At 40.4% G+C, this 15,763-nt stretch overlaps 1 protein-coding gene across 8 annotated transcripts in view; it reads left to right on the top strand.

Annotated features, from left to right (window-relative positions):
- The window catches only part of LOC110537838 (peripheral-type benzodiazepine receptor-associated protein 1), a 182,021-nt gene extending 179,255 nt beyond the window's left edge, over positions 1-2,766 (top strand). For 7 of the 8 annotated variants that reach the window (XM_036937863.1, XM_036937867.1, XM_036937868.1 and 4 more), the window contains one exon: positions 505-2,766. In XM_036937863.1, coding sequence (XP_036793758.1) covers positions 505-858 — 354 coding nt within the window. In that variant the 3' untranslated portion in view covers positions 859-2,766. The remainder of the gene's footprint in view (positions 1-504) is intronic. The other variant, XM_036937869.1, reaches the window with a different exon arrangement.
- The last annotated feature ends 12,997 nt before the right edge of the window (positions 2,767-15,763 follow it).

Raw genomic sequence — 15,763 nt, forward strand, 5'->3', positions numbered from 1 at the left:
ACACCCTCCCAGCAGAGTGCTAGCAACTAGTGCACCCTACTCCCTCCGCCTTGTGCTACTCTTTATCATTATCCTTCCTACCGTACCAGTACTAGTATGTGTAGTGTCCTGTCTTTTGGGTGCCCATGTTCATGAGGTCAGGCCCAGGGTGGTGTGTTGATGGGTTGAGATTTCTGAACATCTGGGTATTCTCCGCTTATCCATTCCCTACCCAACCGTTCTCCTGTATCCCTTGGCCTCCATGATTATTTTTAGACTCCCTGATCTTTAACACGTTTAGCTTTTAGAGAGTCAAATGTTTTCTCTGTTGCGTGTTGATGTTAGTTGAATCAGTTAATGTACACTGTACATTACTGACTCTTAGTAGGATTGTTGTTGATAGTTTGTTACTTAACAGTTTTATTTGGATAGACAGATTCAGTAGAATCCTGATAACAATAAGGAAACAAATGATCAGAAAGTTTTATTTTCTTATACTCTGTTTGCATGGTTTCCCTCCCCAAGGTGAGCCCGAGCACCTCCATGGAGCAGACAACACCAGAGGAGGTTCCACATTCACCCCTACAGACAGGGCTGACTGGCCCAGTCCACACATATATCCACCACCTAGACCTGAATCCATCCGCAGCAGCAGCCATGATAGACCCCTCCATGGACCCTGGCCCAGGTGCATACTATCCCAACCCAGCCCCAAGACAAGCCGCCCCCAGAATCAGCACCTCTCCACCCGACGTTCCACCAGAAAGACCCTCACAAACAGACCAGACAGATGCCTCCCCACCAGGCAAGAAAAAGAAAGGCTTCTTCTCCAAAGGGAAGAAGCTTTTCAAAAAGCTTGGATCCAGCAAGAAGGATTGAAACTTGGGACATTTACCCCCCCCCCCCCCCTTATTGAAAGCACTTTTACATGTTTGTTATCAGTCTTCGTTGTCTTAGTCTATGTTCATTTAGTTGGAGTGTTCTGTCACTACAGATACACTAACTTGTCCTTGGCCGATATTATACAGCTAAATATACCGCTTCAATGGGCTTTCTTGATAATACCAGCTGTCAATAGAGATCAATAGTAATGGATTTTTTTAAGGCACTAACTCCACTATGGTGTGTAGGACAAAGCCTATGAGGAGATTATTGTTTTTAAATACGTTTTTGTAGGGTTTTAGGATAAATGTTGAAAATAGGATCTGTGGTAAACACAGGCTTAGGAGATCTTATACGTTTTTTTTTAATGAGATCATCTTCATCAGCTAATGTCACTTTTTGTGAACTTTCAAGCATTTATGTTAGGAAAAAAAGCACATTAAGGCTTCATAATTCATAAAGGTTATGTTAACTGACTGATATTATTTCATAGAACAGAAAGTATAAGATCTCCTAAGCTTGTGTTAACCTCAGACCTTATTTTCTGCATTTATTTATCCCAAAACCCTGTTCTTTCCCCATTAATTTTCCCCATAGGAATGGTTGAACAAACCAAAGGTAACTCATTTCCGTTTTTTTGTATTTTAAACACCAGTTTGGTCAGTGAGACCCTCTCTGTCTCATATAAAAAGTATTGTTTTTAACGATAATTGTACACTTTCACTCATTATGAGCTCACTACAGTATAGCTGAATGGAAGTTTAACAACTCCGTCCATTCATTACGATTGACAACCATAAAGTCAGTTATTTTAGATCTTTGTGTTGAAGTGGAGTATGTTTGGTAAATTGTGTTTTTGGTGTGAGGAAGGATGGATTTTATGGCCTCCTGAAGTGTGTAGACAAAGCGAGACTGACGGTGGCGAGACTGAAACCTATCTATGCCTTTCTGTCTAACGTTGGCGCACAGAACTCATACTTGTGTGTGTGTGTGTGTGTGCGTGTGCGCGCGTGTGCGTGCATGTCTGGGCGTGTATGGGGTAATTTCCTGTCACTGTACTTTCATAGTATAGTCCAGGGTCTGTCTTGAGTCTGTCCTTATTCTTTCGGTGTAGATGTTTATTTTCCTCCATTTTAGGAGTGTTGTAAGGACAATGAACACTAAAACGTTTGGAAGTGTTCATTTTATTCTACCATGGTTAACAACTCAACTCATGGACTGTAGCTGCATTGTTTGATCCAGCTGCTCCATCCAGTATAATATGCAGTAATAGTTTTCTGAAGGTGTCCAAATGACAGGCAAAGTTAGTAAATGTAATAAGTTGGTTTTATTTGTGTGTTGTGTTGAATACAGGGCTGGTGTTAAATGTTAATCATTTCTCAGGTTCAACTAGTTTTAGTCACTCAGCTCTGCTCGGTTGAGCCACCTCCTCTCACTAAAATGTGTCTGTTGAACCGCAGAGGGAGATTCTTGCCAAAACATTAGGTGCTTTATCCGTTACTATAACGAGGAGATACCAAGCATGAAACACCAGGGGTGTGTTCATTGGGGTGAAATAGCTCGAAATATACAACATAGTATGTTCTACCTAATAACAGCCTATGTGAGACATGTCTGTTCTATAGGCCACAGTTTTATCTGCAACTTTCTGAACATTGCTTGCGACCCATTGGATTAGCCCCAGCAGAGGGCGGAGTCTAAGCACACCTGACTCCAGACATTGGAGGAGGCAAATCTGGTTTCTTTGATGCTATGAATGTTTTGAGTTTTATTTATGTATTATTTTAATTGTATAGTTCTATCAGTGTTACAAATTACAGTGCCTTGCGAAAGTATTCGGCCCCCTTGAACTTTGCGACCTTTTGCCACATTTCAGGCATCAAACATAAAGATATAAAACTGTATTTTTTTGTGAAGAATCAACAACAAGTGGGACACAATCATGAAGTGGAACGACATTTATTGGATATTTCAAACTTTTTTAACAAATCAAAAACTGAAAAATTGGGCGTGCAAAATTATTCAGCCCCCTTAAGTTAATACTTTGTAGCGCCACCTTTTGCTGCGATTACAGCTGTAAGTCGCTTGGGGTATGTCTCTATCAGTTTTGCACATCGAGAGACTGACATTTTTTCCCATTCCTCCTTGCAAAACAGCTCGAGCTCAGTGAGGTTGGATGGAGAGCATTTGTGAACAGCAGTTTTCAGTTCTTTCCACAGATTCTCGATTGGATTCAGGTCTGGACTTTGACTTGGCCATTCTAACACCTGGATATGTTTATTTTTGAACCATTCCATTGTAGATTTTGCTTTATGTTTTGGATCATTGTCTTGTTGGAAGACAAATCTCCGTCCCAGTCTCAGGTCTTTTGCAGACTCCATCAGGTTTTCTTCCAGAATGGTCATGTATTTGGCTCCATCCATCTTCCCATCAATTTTAACCATCTTCCCTGTCCCTGTTGAAGAAAAGCAGGCCCAAACCATGATGCTGCCACCACCATGTTTGACAGTGGGGATGGTGTGTTCAGGGTGTTGATCTGTGTTGCTTTTACGCCAAACATAACGTTTTGCATTGTTGCCAAAAAGTTCAATTTTGGTTTCATCTGACCAGAGCACCTTCTTCCACATGTTTGGTGTGTCTCCCAGGTGGCTTGTGGCAAACTTTAACCGACACTTTTTATGGATATCTTTAAGAAATGGCTTTCTTCTTGCCACTCTTCCATAAAGGCCAGATTTGTGCAATATACGACTGATTGTTGTCCTATGGACAGAGTCTCCCACCTCAGCTGTAGATCTCTGCAGTTCATCCAGAGTGATCATGGGCCTCTTGGCTGCATCTCTGATCAGTCTTCTCCTTGTATGAGCTGAAAGTTTAGAGGGACGGCCAGGTCTTGGTAGATTTGCCGTGGTCTGAGACTCTTTCCATTTCAATATTATCGCTTGCACAGTGCTCTTTGGGATGTTTAAAGCTTGGGAAATCTTTTTGTATCCAAATCCGGCTTTAAACTTCTTCACAACAGTATCTCGGACCTGCCTGGTGTGTTCCTTGTTCTTCATGATGCTCTCTGCGCTTTTAACGGACCTCTGAGACTATCACAGTGCAGGTGCATTTATACGGAGACTTGATTACACACAGGTGGATTGTATTTATCATCATTAGTCATTTAGGTCAACATTGGATCATTCAGAGATCCTCACTGAACTTCTGGAGAGAGTTTGCTGCACTGAAAGTAAAGGGGCTGAATAATTTTGCACGCCCAATTTTTCAGTTTTTGATTTGTTAAAAACGTTTGAAATATCCAATAAATGTCGTTCCACTTCATGATTGTGTCCCACTTGTTGTTGATTCTTCACAAAAAAATACAGTTTTATATCTTTATGTTTGAAGCCGGAAATGGGGCAAAAGGTCGCAAAGTTCAAGGGGGCCGAATAATTTCGCAAGGCACTGTAAAAGGGACCATAACGAATAGCAGAAAACGAGGAAACATCGGTTGCGCCACTTTTGAGCTGGCCTTGAATAATCCTGGTAAGAAAGCAGAGATGATATCAGTGCTGTACTGTGCGAGTCGGGTTGTACTTTAAAGTGGCTGAACATTTACAGTGGATATTTGTATTCCTTCACAGCCTTTAATGGACCAATGTTCCCCTACCTACCTGCTCTAATCTGTAGTCAGAAAGCTAGTAGCATTCATTGTTGTTGCAAGCTTTAGGAGCGTACTACTACTGCCCATGTCTGTCTCCACACAGGCTACATCTACCCTGCTCCTGCTCTGCTATCTAAATAGGACCTTAACCCTTAGCAAGCATTTTGATATAGTTGACATAATATTTAGCCTTACGAGACCTGTTTAGTCTTAATATGTTGTTTACACTACTTTATTGATTGCATGCATAATAATGTTGTTATACCCATATTTGGCCTTATTTATTATCGTCATATTTATGTATAGGTCTAACGTTACTTGGCATTATGTTTGCAATATTTTAGTCATCTGATTTGATTATTGATGCAGTGGAAGCCAAGTGTGGAGTATTATGGAGTGTCAGGAGTCTGTGTGTGTATGTGTATTATAATTTACAGCTAGCTGTAAGTTACTGTAAGTGCGGCACTATGGGGCTTTGGACTATAAGGTATGATCATATTTTCATACAGAGAATGGAACTTTTTGTTGTCTTTCCTAACCTGTATATATGCTTTCTTTTGAAAACAAGGGGAAGATTTACCTTTTGTATCTTAAGGTTTGTATTACCCATTTTGGAAAAGCTCACCTTTAAATATGTTTTGTTTTGATTTTGTTAATATTGTTTTTCAGATGTTTTTTTTGCATGTGGAGGCAGTGTTGTTGATTGAGGAACAATAACTCAGAAGTAGTGCACAGAGGACTTGTTGACTTGAAATGGTGGCGATTTCTTTCAATATGGATCTTTTTACAGGAATAAAGTATATTTTCACATAAAAAGCAGTTGTGCTGTGGATTATTATGTGAATTTTGATTTTGACTTGGTGTTAAAAATGCAAAATGCAAATGTAGTTATATATATATATATATATATATAGTTATAGAAAATACCAAAAAATGCACATTTTATTTCATTCTTTATTGAGCACAAATTTTGCAATACCCTTACCAATACAGACTTATCAATATGCATCATACATTTCTAAATCAAAAGCATAGAATGATACAACATAGAATGATAAGACCTCTTTAAAGGACCAGACCATTTACAGTTCAACGGAAACTAGTATATCTATACAGTTTGAGACATTTAAAACATTTAATGTTCAGAATTGTAATACGAAAACACATTTAGTGCCTCACATTTTTTTAAGGAGACGCATGAGGTTTTTCCAGCTTTGTTCAGTGTTGGGTGGGTGCACAGCCCATGTGAACTGTAGGGGGTGACACTCTGAGTTGCGCACACCACCACTATGTGAAAAAAGCGGGTTCCTCTTTTTCTCACTTCCTGTATGTGAACAGTCTCTCTCTTCAGGCGCCATTTTGGTTGCTATGTCTTTGTCACCGTAGCCAACAGTACACTCATCCATAAAGTAGGAAACACTACACTGTGGTGAGGAGTTTAGTAGTGCTTTCTACTTTATGGATGACTGCACTGTACTTCCTCCAATGTCTTCCTTTCCCGCTTCTTTTGCTTCTTCTCCTGCACCTGCCTCAACACTGGTGCCCATTTATTTATCCAGGTTACTCTCATTGAGATAAACTACATTTATCAAGAGAGACCTGGTCCAACCAAGACAGCAGCAGGGGGGAACAATGTTTGAAACAAATATCATACTGTAACAACTTACAGCCATAGACACGTCATAAAATAAAATATTTTGATTTCAATTACAGAAACATACAAGCGTCATGGATTTTTTAAAAATATATTGCTATGGAGCTTCCTATAGAGTAATGGTCATGTACAATTGTATAGTTATGAGGAATGATGCAGTTAGTTTCACATATTTGAGAGAGAATAAAATGCACAGGTTCTTAATGCCGAAGTGTCTTAGCATTGATCAAAGGCAGTAGAAATGAAGGGGAAAAGACAACACCTCCCCTTCCCTCAAATGGCGCCCAGAGTCAGTTTCTCTAACTTAGATCAGTACAATGGCATTGTTCTGTTCAGACAACATACCAACGGCATTGTACTCAGCTAAGATCAGTCTATTGAGGCATTATCTGGTGGAAGCCATTTTGTCTTACGTGAGTGAGCTTTTTTCCCCTCTGAAGACAGGTGAAGTAAAAACGATTCTCCTAACAATTATAGGTTATAGTAAACTACTTCTTATTCACTTGAAATCTAAAGACAATGCAATACTCCAAAATGTCCCGAATTTATCCCCATTTCTGTTTTACAGTGAACATTTGGTATGGTTTCTTCTTTTTAAATTAATGAATGAAGATTTCACACTATTACTATATACATTTTCCCCCACACATTGATCAACTGTACACATTCAGATATTTTAGCGTCGTAGAGAGTGAATGGACTAGTAACAATGGCCCCCATTAGAATGATCTCTTTGACGATTTCTATTCCATCTCATAATGAAATAACATAATTTTTTTACCTGATGCAATATGTTCATACTGTACCTGAGTGAAGACTCCTTTGTCTCTATAAAAGGTGAAGAGCTTGTCCAGCGGTCTAGGTGCCCGGTGTCTTCTCCCCTCCCTAGAAGAAGTGGATGATGAAGAAGAAGAAGTTGTCTCCTTTTTAAACCTCTCCGCCCACGTGGTACAAACCACAGGAAGAGGTCTAACAGTCACAGGCGTTTTCTCCTTCTCCTTCCGTCTCGCTTTTTCTCCTTCCGTCTCTCTTTCGCTCTTGCAGATGCAGTTTACTATCAGGCATACGAAGAAACACACAACAGACACATCATTCTCTAATCTACATGTATTAGTTGATTTTGAAATCAAACCATTTTGAATCCAGAATCCACCCTGGTTATTTAAGACCTATTCTCTCACAGCCCCATATCCAACTTTATCCTCAGAACTTTCTTCGATCATCTTTCTTGGTAGGAAATTAGGCCAAAGGAGGGAAGTCAATGAGCCAGTACATGTCAATAGACGGTTTTAGTGCATAAACACGATAATTTATGAAGTAAACGTCCGGGGCGGCAGGGTAGCTTAGTGGTTAGAGCGTTGGACTAGTAACCGAAAGGTTGCAAGTTACTATCCCTGAGCTGACAAGGTACAAATCTGTCGTTCTGCCCCTGAACAGGCAGTTAACCCACTGTTCCTAGGCCGTCATTGAGAATAAGAATTTGTTCTTAACTGACTTGCCTAGTTAAATAAAGATAAAATATACCAACTAGGAAACTGAGGGCCCTCTCAGGACTTTAGCCCCCTAATCACATCTTCTATCACCCCAATAATTTTACAACCTCGTGTTCCTTTTCGTGTAAAACCACCTCTTATCTCCTTCTTTCTCTCTTCCATTGGCTTTTGAAACCATGCTCTCATCTGTAATCTAGACTGCTTTATATTGTCAATAACACGGTTGCGAAATGAAAAGAGAAACTGAAAACTTTCAATGATGAGAATCAAATGGAAGAGAGAGATAAACTACGATAGTGTTCATGATGAGCGTGTGCATATGTCTCTTCACAAATATCACATCTAGTTCATTTTATATAACTTAGTTATAGTTACAAGAATATCAGATGAGATCAGTCAGGTGAAAGAAGTCTATTGGTTTTACCAGAAGGATAAGTCGTGCCAAAGGGTTAGTTGAGCCACCCCTTGTTTCTAGAATATTCTACACAGAATGAATCATGTGACCAAATATTTAGGAAGAGGTCATAATTTCATGGAGTCTGTGAAGGAAAAATGCATTTATTGTGTTAAAGTTTTCTTGATGCTTGTATCTAAACCAAAGTAGATCATTTAAAGACTGTTTTATGCATCAGTTAGGTTCTCTATAAGCTACAATATGACATCCTAAACCTAGCATGAAAGTGCATCTTCATAGCTGTGTGGGCTAATACAGTAAAAATGGTTGCTCTGGGGGAAATTGTGCCATTTGGCCAGGGGCAAGTTGGGCAAATGGCTCATTATACCCCATACAAATAATGATTACATTGTCAATTTTATGCATATTTTGCAATTTGTCATGCAGATGAACTCAAGATAGTGCATTTTTATTGTTACAGAGCAGACACAATCATGCCCTGTGTATACAAATGTCAAACTAGCAGGGGTCTTGCCCACTTTGAGGTTCTTGAAAGAGCAGCCAAGGAAGTGAGAGGAGGGAAGAAGTCCATTCAAGCAGCAGCAAGGAATGAAAACATTGATCGAATGACACTGAAGAGGTACAATGACAAAAAATAAACCAAACATGCACCTGTTTGACAAAGAGGCTAGATAGTCTGAGCTTGCTAAACATATCAATAATCTCACAGGACAGTTTCATGGGCTTAGTAGCCTTAAATCCAGAAAGGCGGCTCCCTGTCCCTATGCTCTATTTACCCCCTAAGTTGTGCCAAGAGACCACTTTTATTGGACAACCTATGCTTTCAAAACTGTTTAGTTTACATTAATTCAGATGATTTCAAGGGATACACAACATCCTGAAATATATGTAGATATACCGTATTTGTTAGAAAGAATACTATATTTCCCCTGACGTAGTGATGCTAAATGTAAAGAATAACTCAACATACCACAGCACACTACATGGCATCATTTATTTTAATTCATTGCTCAGTGTCTTTACCTGCATTGGTATTGTGCAACTGTCTGATAATACTATTTCAGGAAGTACCTGTTGGAAAAAAAAACATGTTATTTCCTGTGTAAGGCCTACACCTGCACTGTTGTCTTCACACATACTGTATGTCACTCTCAGTAGCTTTCTTTTTCCTTTTCTTGAAAACAGGAAATACTGTATTTGCAGTATATACATATGTGTATACTGTATATAGGCATTCTCATAGGTAAGATTAAACTATATGGATTGGATTATGCTATAAAGTAGCATAACATAGCTCCTCCCCTTTGCCCTGATGACCTTTGGAGAAAGGCTCACTATGGTATATCTAAAACGACTTGTTACCCACATTGTTCTTGCTGGCTTCATAGCGAGATATTTTCATGTCTAAGCAACCCACAGCTCAGCTCAGAGAGAGATGGAGGAAGTGGGGGAGGGCTGCCTGCACCACAGCAAAGCACCAGAAATGTGCACATTAGAAAATACACTTGACTTCTTTTAAATGCTTGCAGAAAATACGTTCATTCATTTTCATTTAAGTTAGCAGTTTTGAAAGGCCTTGACATTAAACTTTGTATAGAAGGCATAGGGAGCAAATCAGCTTGTGAATCAGTTTTGTGCCAATGCAATCAGACTTGATCACTACTATTTTATCATGTATGTTTTGATTTGGGCGTACACATTTCCAAACCAATGAATGCTTGCCAGTAAGTCCTCTCTCCCTAGGTCTTTGTTTATAAGAGATGGGTCCTTAGGGGTCTGGAGGTGGCAAAGTTAAGTTTTATTTTCCACTCTACAGTTTGAGGGACTTCACCACCGTTGCTGTTCACAGCTGAAAGGCCAGAGAGGTTTCAATTCCCTCTTCTACCCTACGATGTAAGAACACTCTCACCAGTACAGCCGTGGGGAGTGGTTTGTAACTATGACAACCTAGGAGATGGAATGGCAATGGGTGGGAGAAGGGGAGTCTATGGGGTTGGAAGAGATGAATGAATATGACAGTGGGTGTTGAAATGTAAGGTTACTTACGTAACCCAGGTTCTCTGATATTGTGAGTGAAATATCTCACATATGGGATTCACCAGAATCTCAGAAGCTCGAAGAACCTATTACACATCTGTTGGTCAGATAGGTCGAGTGGAAAGGAACTGAGCCCCTTCCCCCATTATAATTAGCCACTCGCCTACCCTCTGGTCATTCTTGAGCATACCGCCTTCCTCACACTCTTGCGAGTAAGGGAATGCTGTGAGATGTCTCACTCACGATATCAGACAACCTGGGTTACGCAAGTAACCTTGAGTTCTCTTTCAATTATTTGTTTTGATATCTCACATGTGGCACATGAGCAACTCCTGTATCGCAAACATGCGCTCCGATGCCAGGTAGTCTCAACGTTTCAACCCCCAGAGGTCCCGACACTGAGGACAGTATGCGCCAACGAAGGTGCAGTGACGTCTTGCCAGTAGAACCTCATAACAGTATGAGAGGATGCCCTTAAACAGTTCTACAGCTGCAGCATTGAGAGCATCTTGACTGGCTGCATCACCATTTGATACGGCAACTGCAAGGCACCCGACCACAAGGCGCTGCAGAGGATAGTGAGTTCGGCCCAGTACATCACTAGAGCCGAGCTCCCTGCCATTCAGGACCTCTATACCAGGTGGTGTCAGAGGACGGCCCTAATAATTGTCAAAGACTCCAGCCAAGTTATAGACTGTTCTCTTTGCTACCATACAGCAAGCGTTACCAGTGCACCAAGTTTAGAACCAACTGGACCCTGAACAGCTTCTACCCCCAAGCCGTAAGACTGCTGAACAAGCACTAACTCTTGTGTTGTGCACTGACTCTATGCACACACATTGAACTCTACCCAAACACACACACACAATTACACTGACACCCCAACACACACACACTACTTATACTCACACACACATACCACACACACATGCATTCTGACGTCTCACACACACACACACACACGCACACACGCATTCATTCACTATTTCTATTTTATAAAAAAATGTATCAATCTTTAACTCTGCATTGTTGGAAAATGACCTGTAAGTAAGAATTTCACTCTTAGTCTACACCTGTTGTTTACAAAGCATGTGACAAATAACATATGATTTGAAAACCCACCACTGGTGTTGCATGGCCAAAAAACATATGGAAGTGTCTGTGTCACGTCCTGACCTTGGAGATCCTTTTTATGTCTCTATTTTGGTTTGGTCAGGGCGTGAGTTGGGATGGGCCTTTCTATGTTTTGTGTTTCTATGATTCTCTATCTCCATGTTTTGGCCAGGTATGGTTCTCAATCAGGGACAGCTGTCTATCGTTGTCTCTGATTGGGAACCATACTTAGGTACCCTTTTTCCCACCTGTGTTTGTGGGAAGTTGACTTTCTTTATGGCACTTAGCCTTAAGCTTCACGGTTTTGTTTTGTAGTGTGTATTGTTTTGTTCGACATCTTTTCTTAATTAAAGAACATGTACGCTCACGACGCTGCACCTTGGTCCGCTCCTTTCATCAGCCGTGACAGTCTGCTCTACCTGAAATTACAACCAACTATTTGCAGCATTGCTGCAAAAATGGAAGAGGAAAATGGAAGGGGGAAAAAGTAAGGAACTGGTTGTCGGCCCTGCATTAAAGACCACAATTGGTTAAAGAAAATTGTGACAAATAAAAATGTATACCGGTTTCATTTGAGGACCAAAAAATTGACAGCCGTGTTATATAGATTGCAAAATCGTTGGGAGATATTTTTGACGTACCGATTCCATGCCACATGGTATATGAACTGATACACAAAATGCCGACGGATTCAAGACTTAGAATTTCTCAATTTAAATTATTCTTGCAACCAATATAATTTTATTTATATGGGGGATACACCCTTCCCAGCTCTGCAGATTTTGCTGTGAAGAGGCAGAATCCTTAGATCATTTGTTTTGGTACAGCCTATACAGTATGTAGCTTGTTTTTGGTCACAGATCCAGGAATGGCTGAATAATTGCAATATTTACCTGGAGCTAACCCTGCAGATAGCACTACTGAGTGATCTGAAAAGTCCCAGTCAATTGATCAATAATATAATAATAATTTTAGCAAAACATTTTCAATTTACAATCTGTAGAAACAAACTCAGTGCCTCTTTGCTTGACATCATGGGAAAATCTAAAGAAATCAGCCAAGACTTTGTAGACTTTGTAGACCTCCACAAGTCTGGTTCAACATTGGGAGCTATTTGAAAACGCCTGAAGGTTCCACGTTCATCTGTACAAACAATAGTACGCAAGTATAAACACCATGGGACCATGCAGCCGTCATAACGCTCAGGAAGGAGATGCGTTCTGTCTCTTAGAGATGAACGTACCTTGCTGCGAAAAGTGCAAATCAATCCCAGAACAACAGCAAAGGACCTTGTGAAGATACTGGAGGAAGCAGGTACAAAAGTATCTATATCCACAGTAAAATGAGTCCTATATCGACATAACCTGAAAGGCTGCTCGGCAAGGAAGAAGCCACTGCTCCAAAACCGCCATAGAAAAGCCAGACTACGGTTTGCAACTGCACATGGGGACAAAGATTGTACTTTTTGGAGAAATGTCCTCTGGTCTGATGAAACAAAAATAGAACTGTTTGGCCATAATGACCATTGTTATGTTTGGAGGAAAAAGGGGGAAGCTTGCAAGCCGAAGACCACCATCCCAACCGTGAAGCACGGGGGTGGCAGCATCATGTTGTGGGGGGTTTTGCTGCAGGAGGAACTGGTGCACTTCACAAAAAAGATGGCATCATGAGGAAAACAAGATTTATTGAAGCAACATCTCAAGACATCAGTCAGGAAGTTAAAGCTTGGTCGCAAATGGGTCTTCCAAATGGACATTGACCCCAAGCATACTTCCACAGTTGTGGCAAAATGGCTTAAGGACAAAGTCAAGGTATTGGAGTGGCCGTCACAAATCCCTGACCTCAATCCCATAGAACATTTGTGGGCACAACTGAAAAGTGTGTGCGAGCAAGAAGGCCTACAAACCTGACTCAGTTACACAAGCTCTGTCAGGAGGAATGGGCCAAAATTCACCCAACTTATTGTGGGAAGCTTGTGGAAGGCTACCCAAAACGTTTGACCCAAGATAAACAATTTAAAGGCAATGCTACCGAATACTAATTGAGTGTATGTAAACTTCTGACCCACTGGGAATGTGATGAAAGAAATAAAAGCTGAAATAAATCATTCTCTCTACGATTATTCTGACATTTCACATTCTTAAAATAAAGTGGTGAACCTATCTGACCTAAGACAGGGAATTTTATTGGGATTAAATGTCGGAAATTGTGAAAAACTGAGTTGAAATGTTTTTGACTAAGGTGTATGTAAACTTCCAACTTCAACTGTAAGCAAACTTAGGAATGACATGCCAGCAACAAAAGTTGACACTACACAACCAAGTATACCGGACCAAATTATGAAAGACAAGAATTTTACTTTTGAATTCCGTAAAGTTAGTGGGGAAGAGATTTAAAAAAACAACCCCACCAGAGTTTGATACTCTGGATGGAAAATTACTGAGGATAATAGCAGACAATATTGCTACTCCTATTTGCCACATCTTCAATTTAAGCCTCCTAGAGAGCGTGTGCCTGGAGGGAAGCTAAAGTCATTCTGCTACCCAAGAATAGTAAAGCCCCCTTTACTGGCTCAAATAGCAGACCAATCAGCCTGTTACCAACCCTTAGTAAACTTCTGGAAAAAATTATGTTTGAACAGACACAATGCTATTTCACAGTAAACAAATTTACAACATAATTTCAGCATGCTTACAGGGAAGGACACTCAACAAGCACAGCACTTACACAAATGACTGATGTTTGGCTGAGAGAAATTGATGATATAATGATTGTGGGGGCTGTCTTTTTAGACTTCAATGCAGCTTTTGACATAATCGATCATAGTCTGCTGCTGGAAAAACATATGTGTCATGGCTTCACACCACCTGCTATAATGTGGATAAAGAGTTATACTTGTCTTACAGAACACAAAGGGTGTTCTTTAATGAAAGCCTCTCAATTATAATCCAGTTTGAATCAGGAATTCCCCAGGGTAGCTGTTTAGGCCCCTTGCTTTTATTTATTTTTACAAACGACATGCCACTGACTTTGAGTAAACCAGAGTGTCTATGTATGCGGATGACTCAACACTATACATGTCAGCTACTACAGCGACTGAAATGACTGCAACACTCAACAAAGAGCTGCTGCAGTTAGTTTCAAAGTGGGTGGCAAGGAATAAGTTAGACCTAAATATTTCTAAAACTTAAAGCATTGTATTTGGAACAAAACACTCACTAAACCCTAAACCCTAAACCTCAACTAAACCTCAACTTTAAGGAGTTAAGATGCAATGTGGAAATTGAGCAAGTTGAGATGACTAAACTGCTTGGAATCACCCTAGATTGTAAACTGTCAAGGTCAAAACATACAGTGCCTTGCGAAAGTATTCGGCCCCCTTGAACTTTGCGACCTTTTGCCACATTTCAGGCTTCAAACATAAAGATATAAAACTGTATTTTTTTGTGAAGAATCAACAACAAGTGGGACACAATCATGAAGTGGAACGACATTTTTTGGATATTTCAAACTTTTTTAACAAATCAAAAACTGAAAAATTGGGCGTGCAAAATTATTCAGCCCCCTTAAGTTAATACTTTGTAGCGCCACCTTTTGCTGCGATTACAGCTGTAAGTCGCTTGGGGTATGTCTCTATCAGTTTTGCACATCGAGAGACTGACATTTTTTCCCATTCCTCCTTGCAAAACAGCTCGAGCTCAGTGAGGTTGGATGGAGAGCATTTGTGAACAGCAGTTTACAGTTCTTTCCACAGATTCTCGATTGGATTCAGGTCTGGACTTTGACTTGGCCATTCTAACACCTGGATATGTTTATTTTTGAACCATTCCATTGTAGATTTTGCTTTATGTTTTGGATCATTGTCTTGTTGGAAGACAAATCTCCGTCCCAGTCTCAGGTCTTTTGCAGACTCCATCAGGTTCTTCCAGAATGGTCATGTATTTGGCTCCATCCATCTTCCCATCAATTTTAACCATCTTCCCTGTCCCTGCTGAAGAAAAGCAGGCCCAAACCATGATGCTGCCACCACCATGTTTGACAGTGGGGATGGTGTGTTCAACTGTGTTGCTTTTACGCCAAACATAACGTTTTGCATTGTTGCCAAAAAGTTCAATTTTGGTTTCATCTGACCAGAGCACCTTCTTCCACATGTTTGGTGTGTCTCCCAGGTGGCTTGTGGCAAACTTTAAACAACACTTTTTATGGATATCTTTAAGAAATGACTTTCTTCTTGCCACTCTTCCATAAAGGCCAGATTTGTGCAATATACGACTGATTGTTGTCCTATGGACAGAATCTCCCACCTCAGCTGTAGATCTCTGCAGTTCATCCAGAGTGATCATGGGCCTCTTGGCTGCATCTCTGATCAGTCTTCTCCTTGTATGAGCTGAAAGTTTAGAGGGACGGCCAGGTCTTGGTAGATTTGCAGTGGTCTGATACTCCTTCCATTTCAATATTATCGCTTGCACAGTGCTCCTTGGGATGTTTAAAGCTTGGGAAATCTTTTTGTATCCAAATCCGGCTTTAAACTTCTTCACAACAGTATC

This window comes from Oncorhynchus mykiss, chromosome 12 (genome assembly GCF_013265735.2).
Source record: "Oncorhynchus mykiss isolate Arlee chromosome 12, USDA_OmykA_1.1, whole genome shotgun sequence".
In the NCBI taxonomy this organism is placed as follows: Eukaryota; Metazoa; Chordata; class Actinopteri; order Salmoniformes; family Salmonidae; genus Oncorhynchus; species Oncorhynchus mykiss.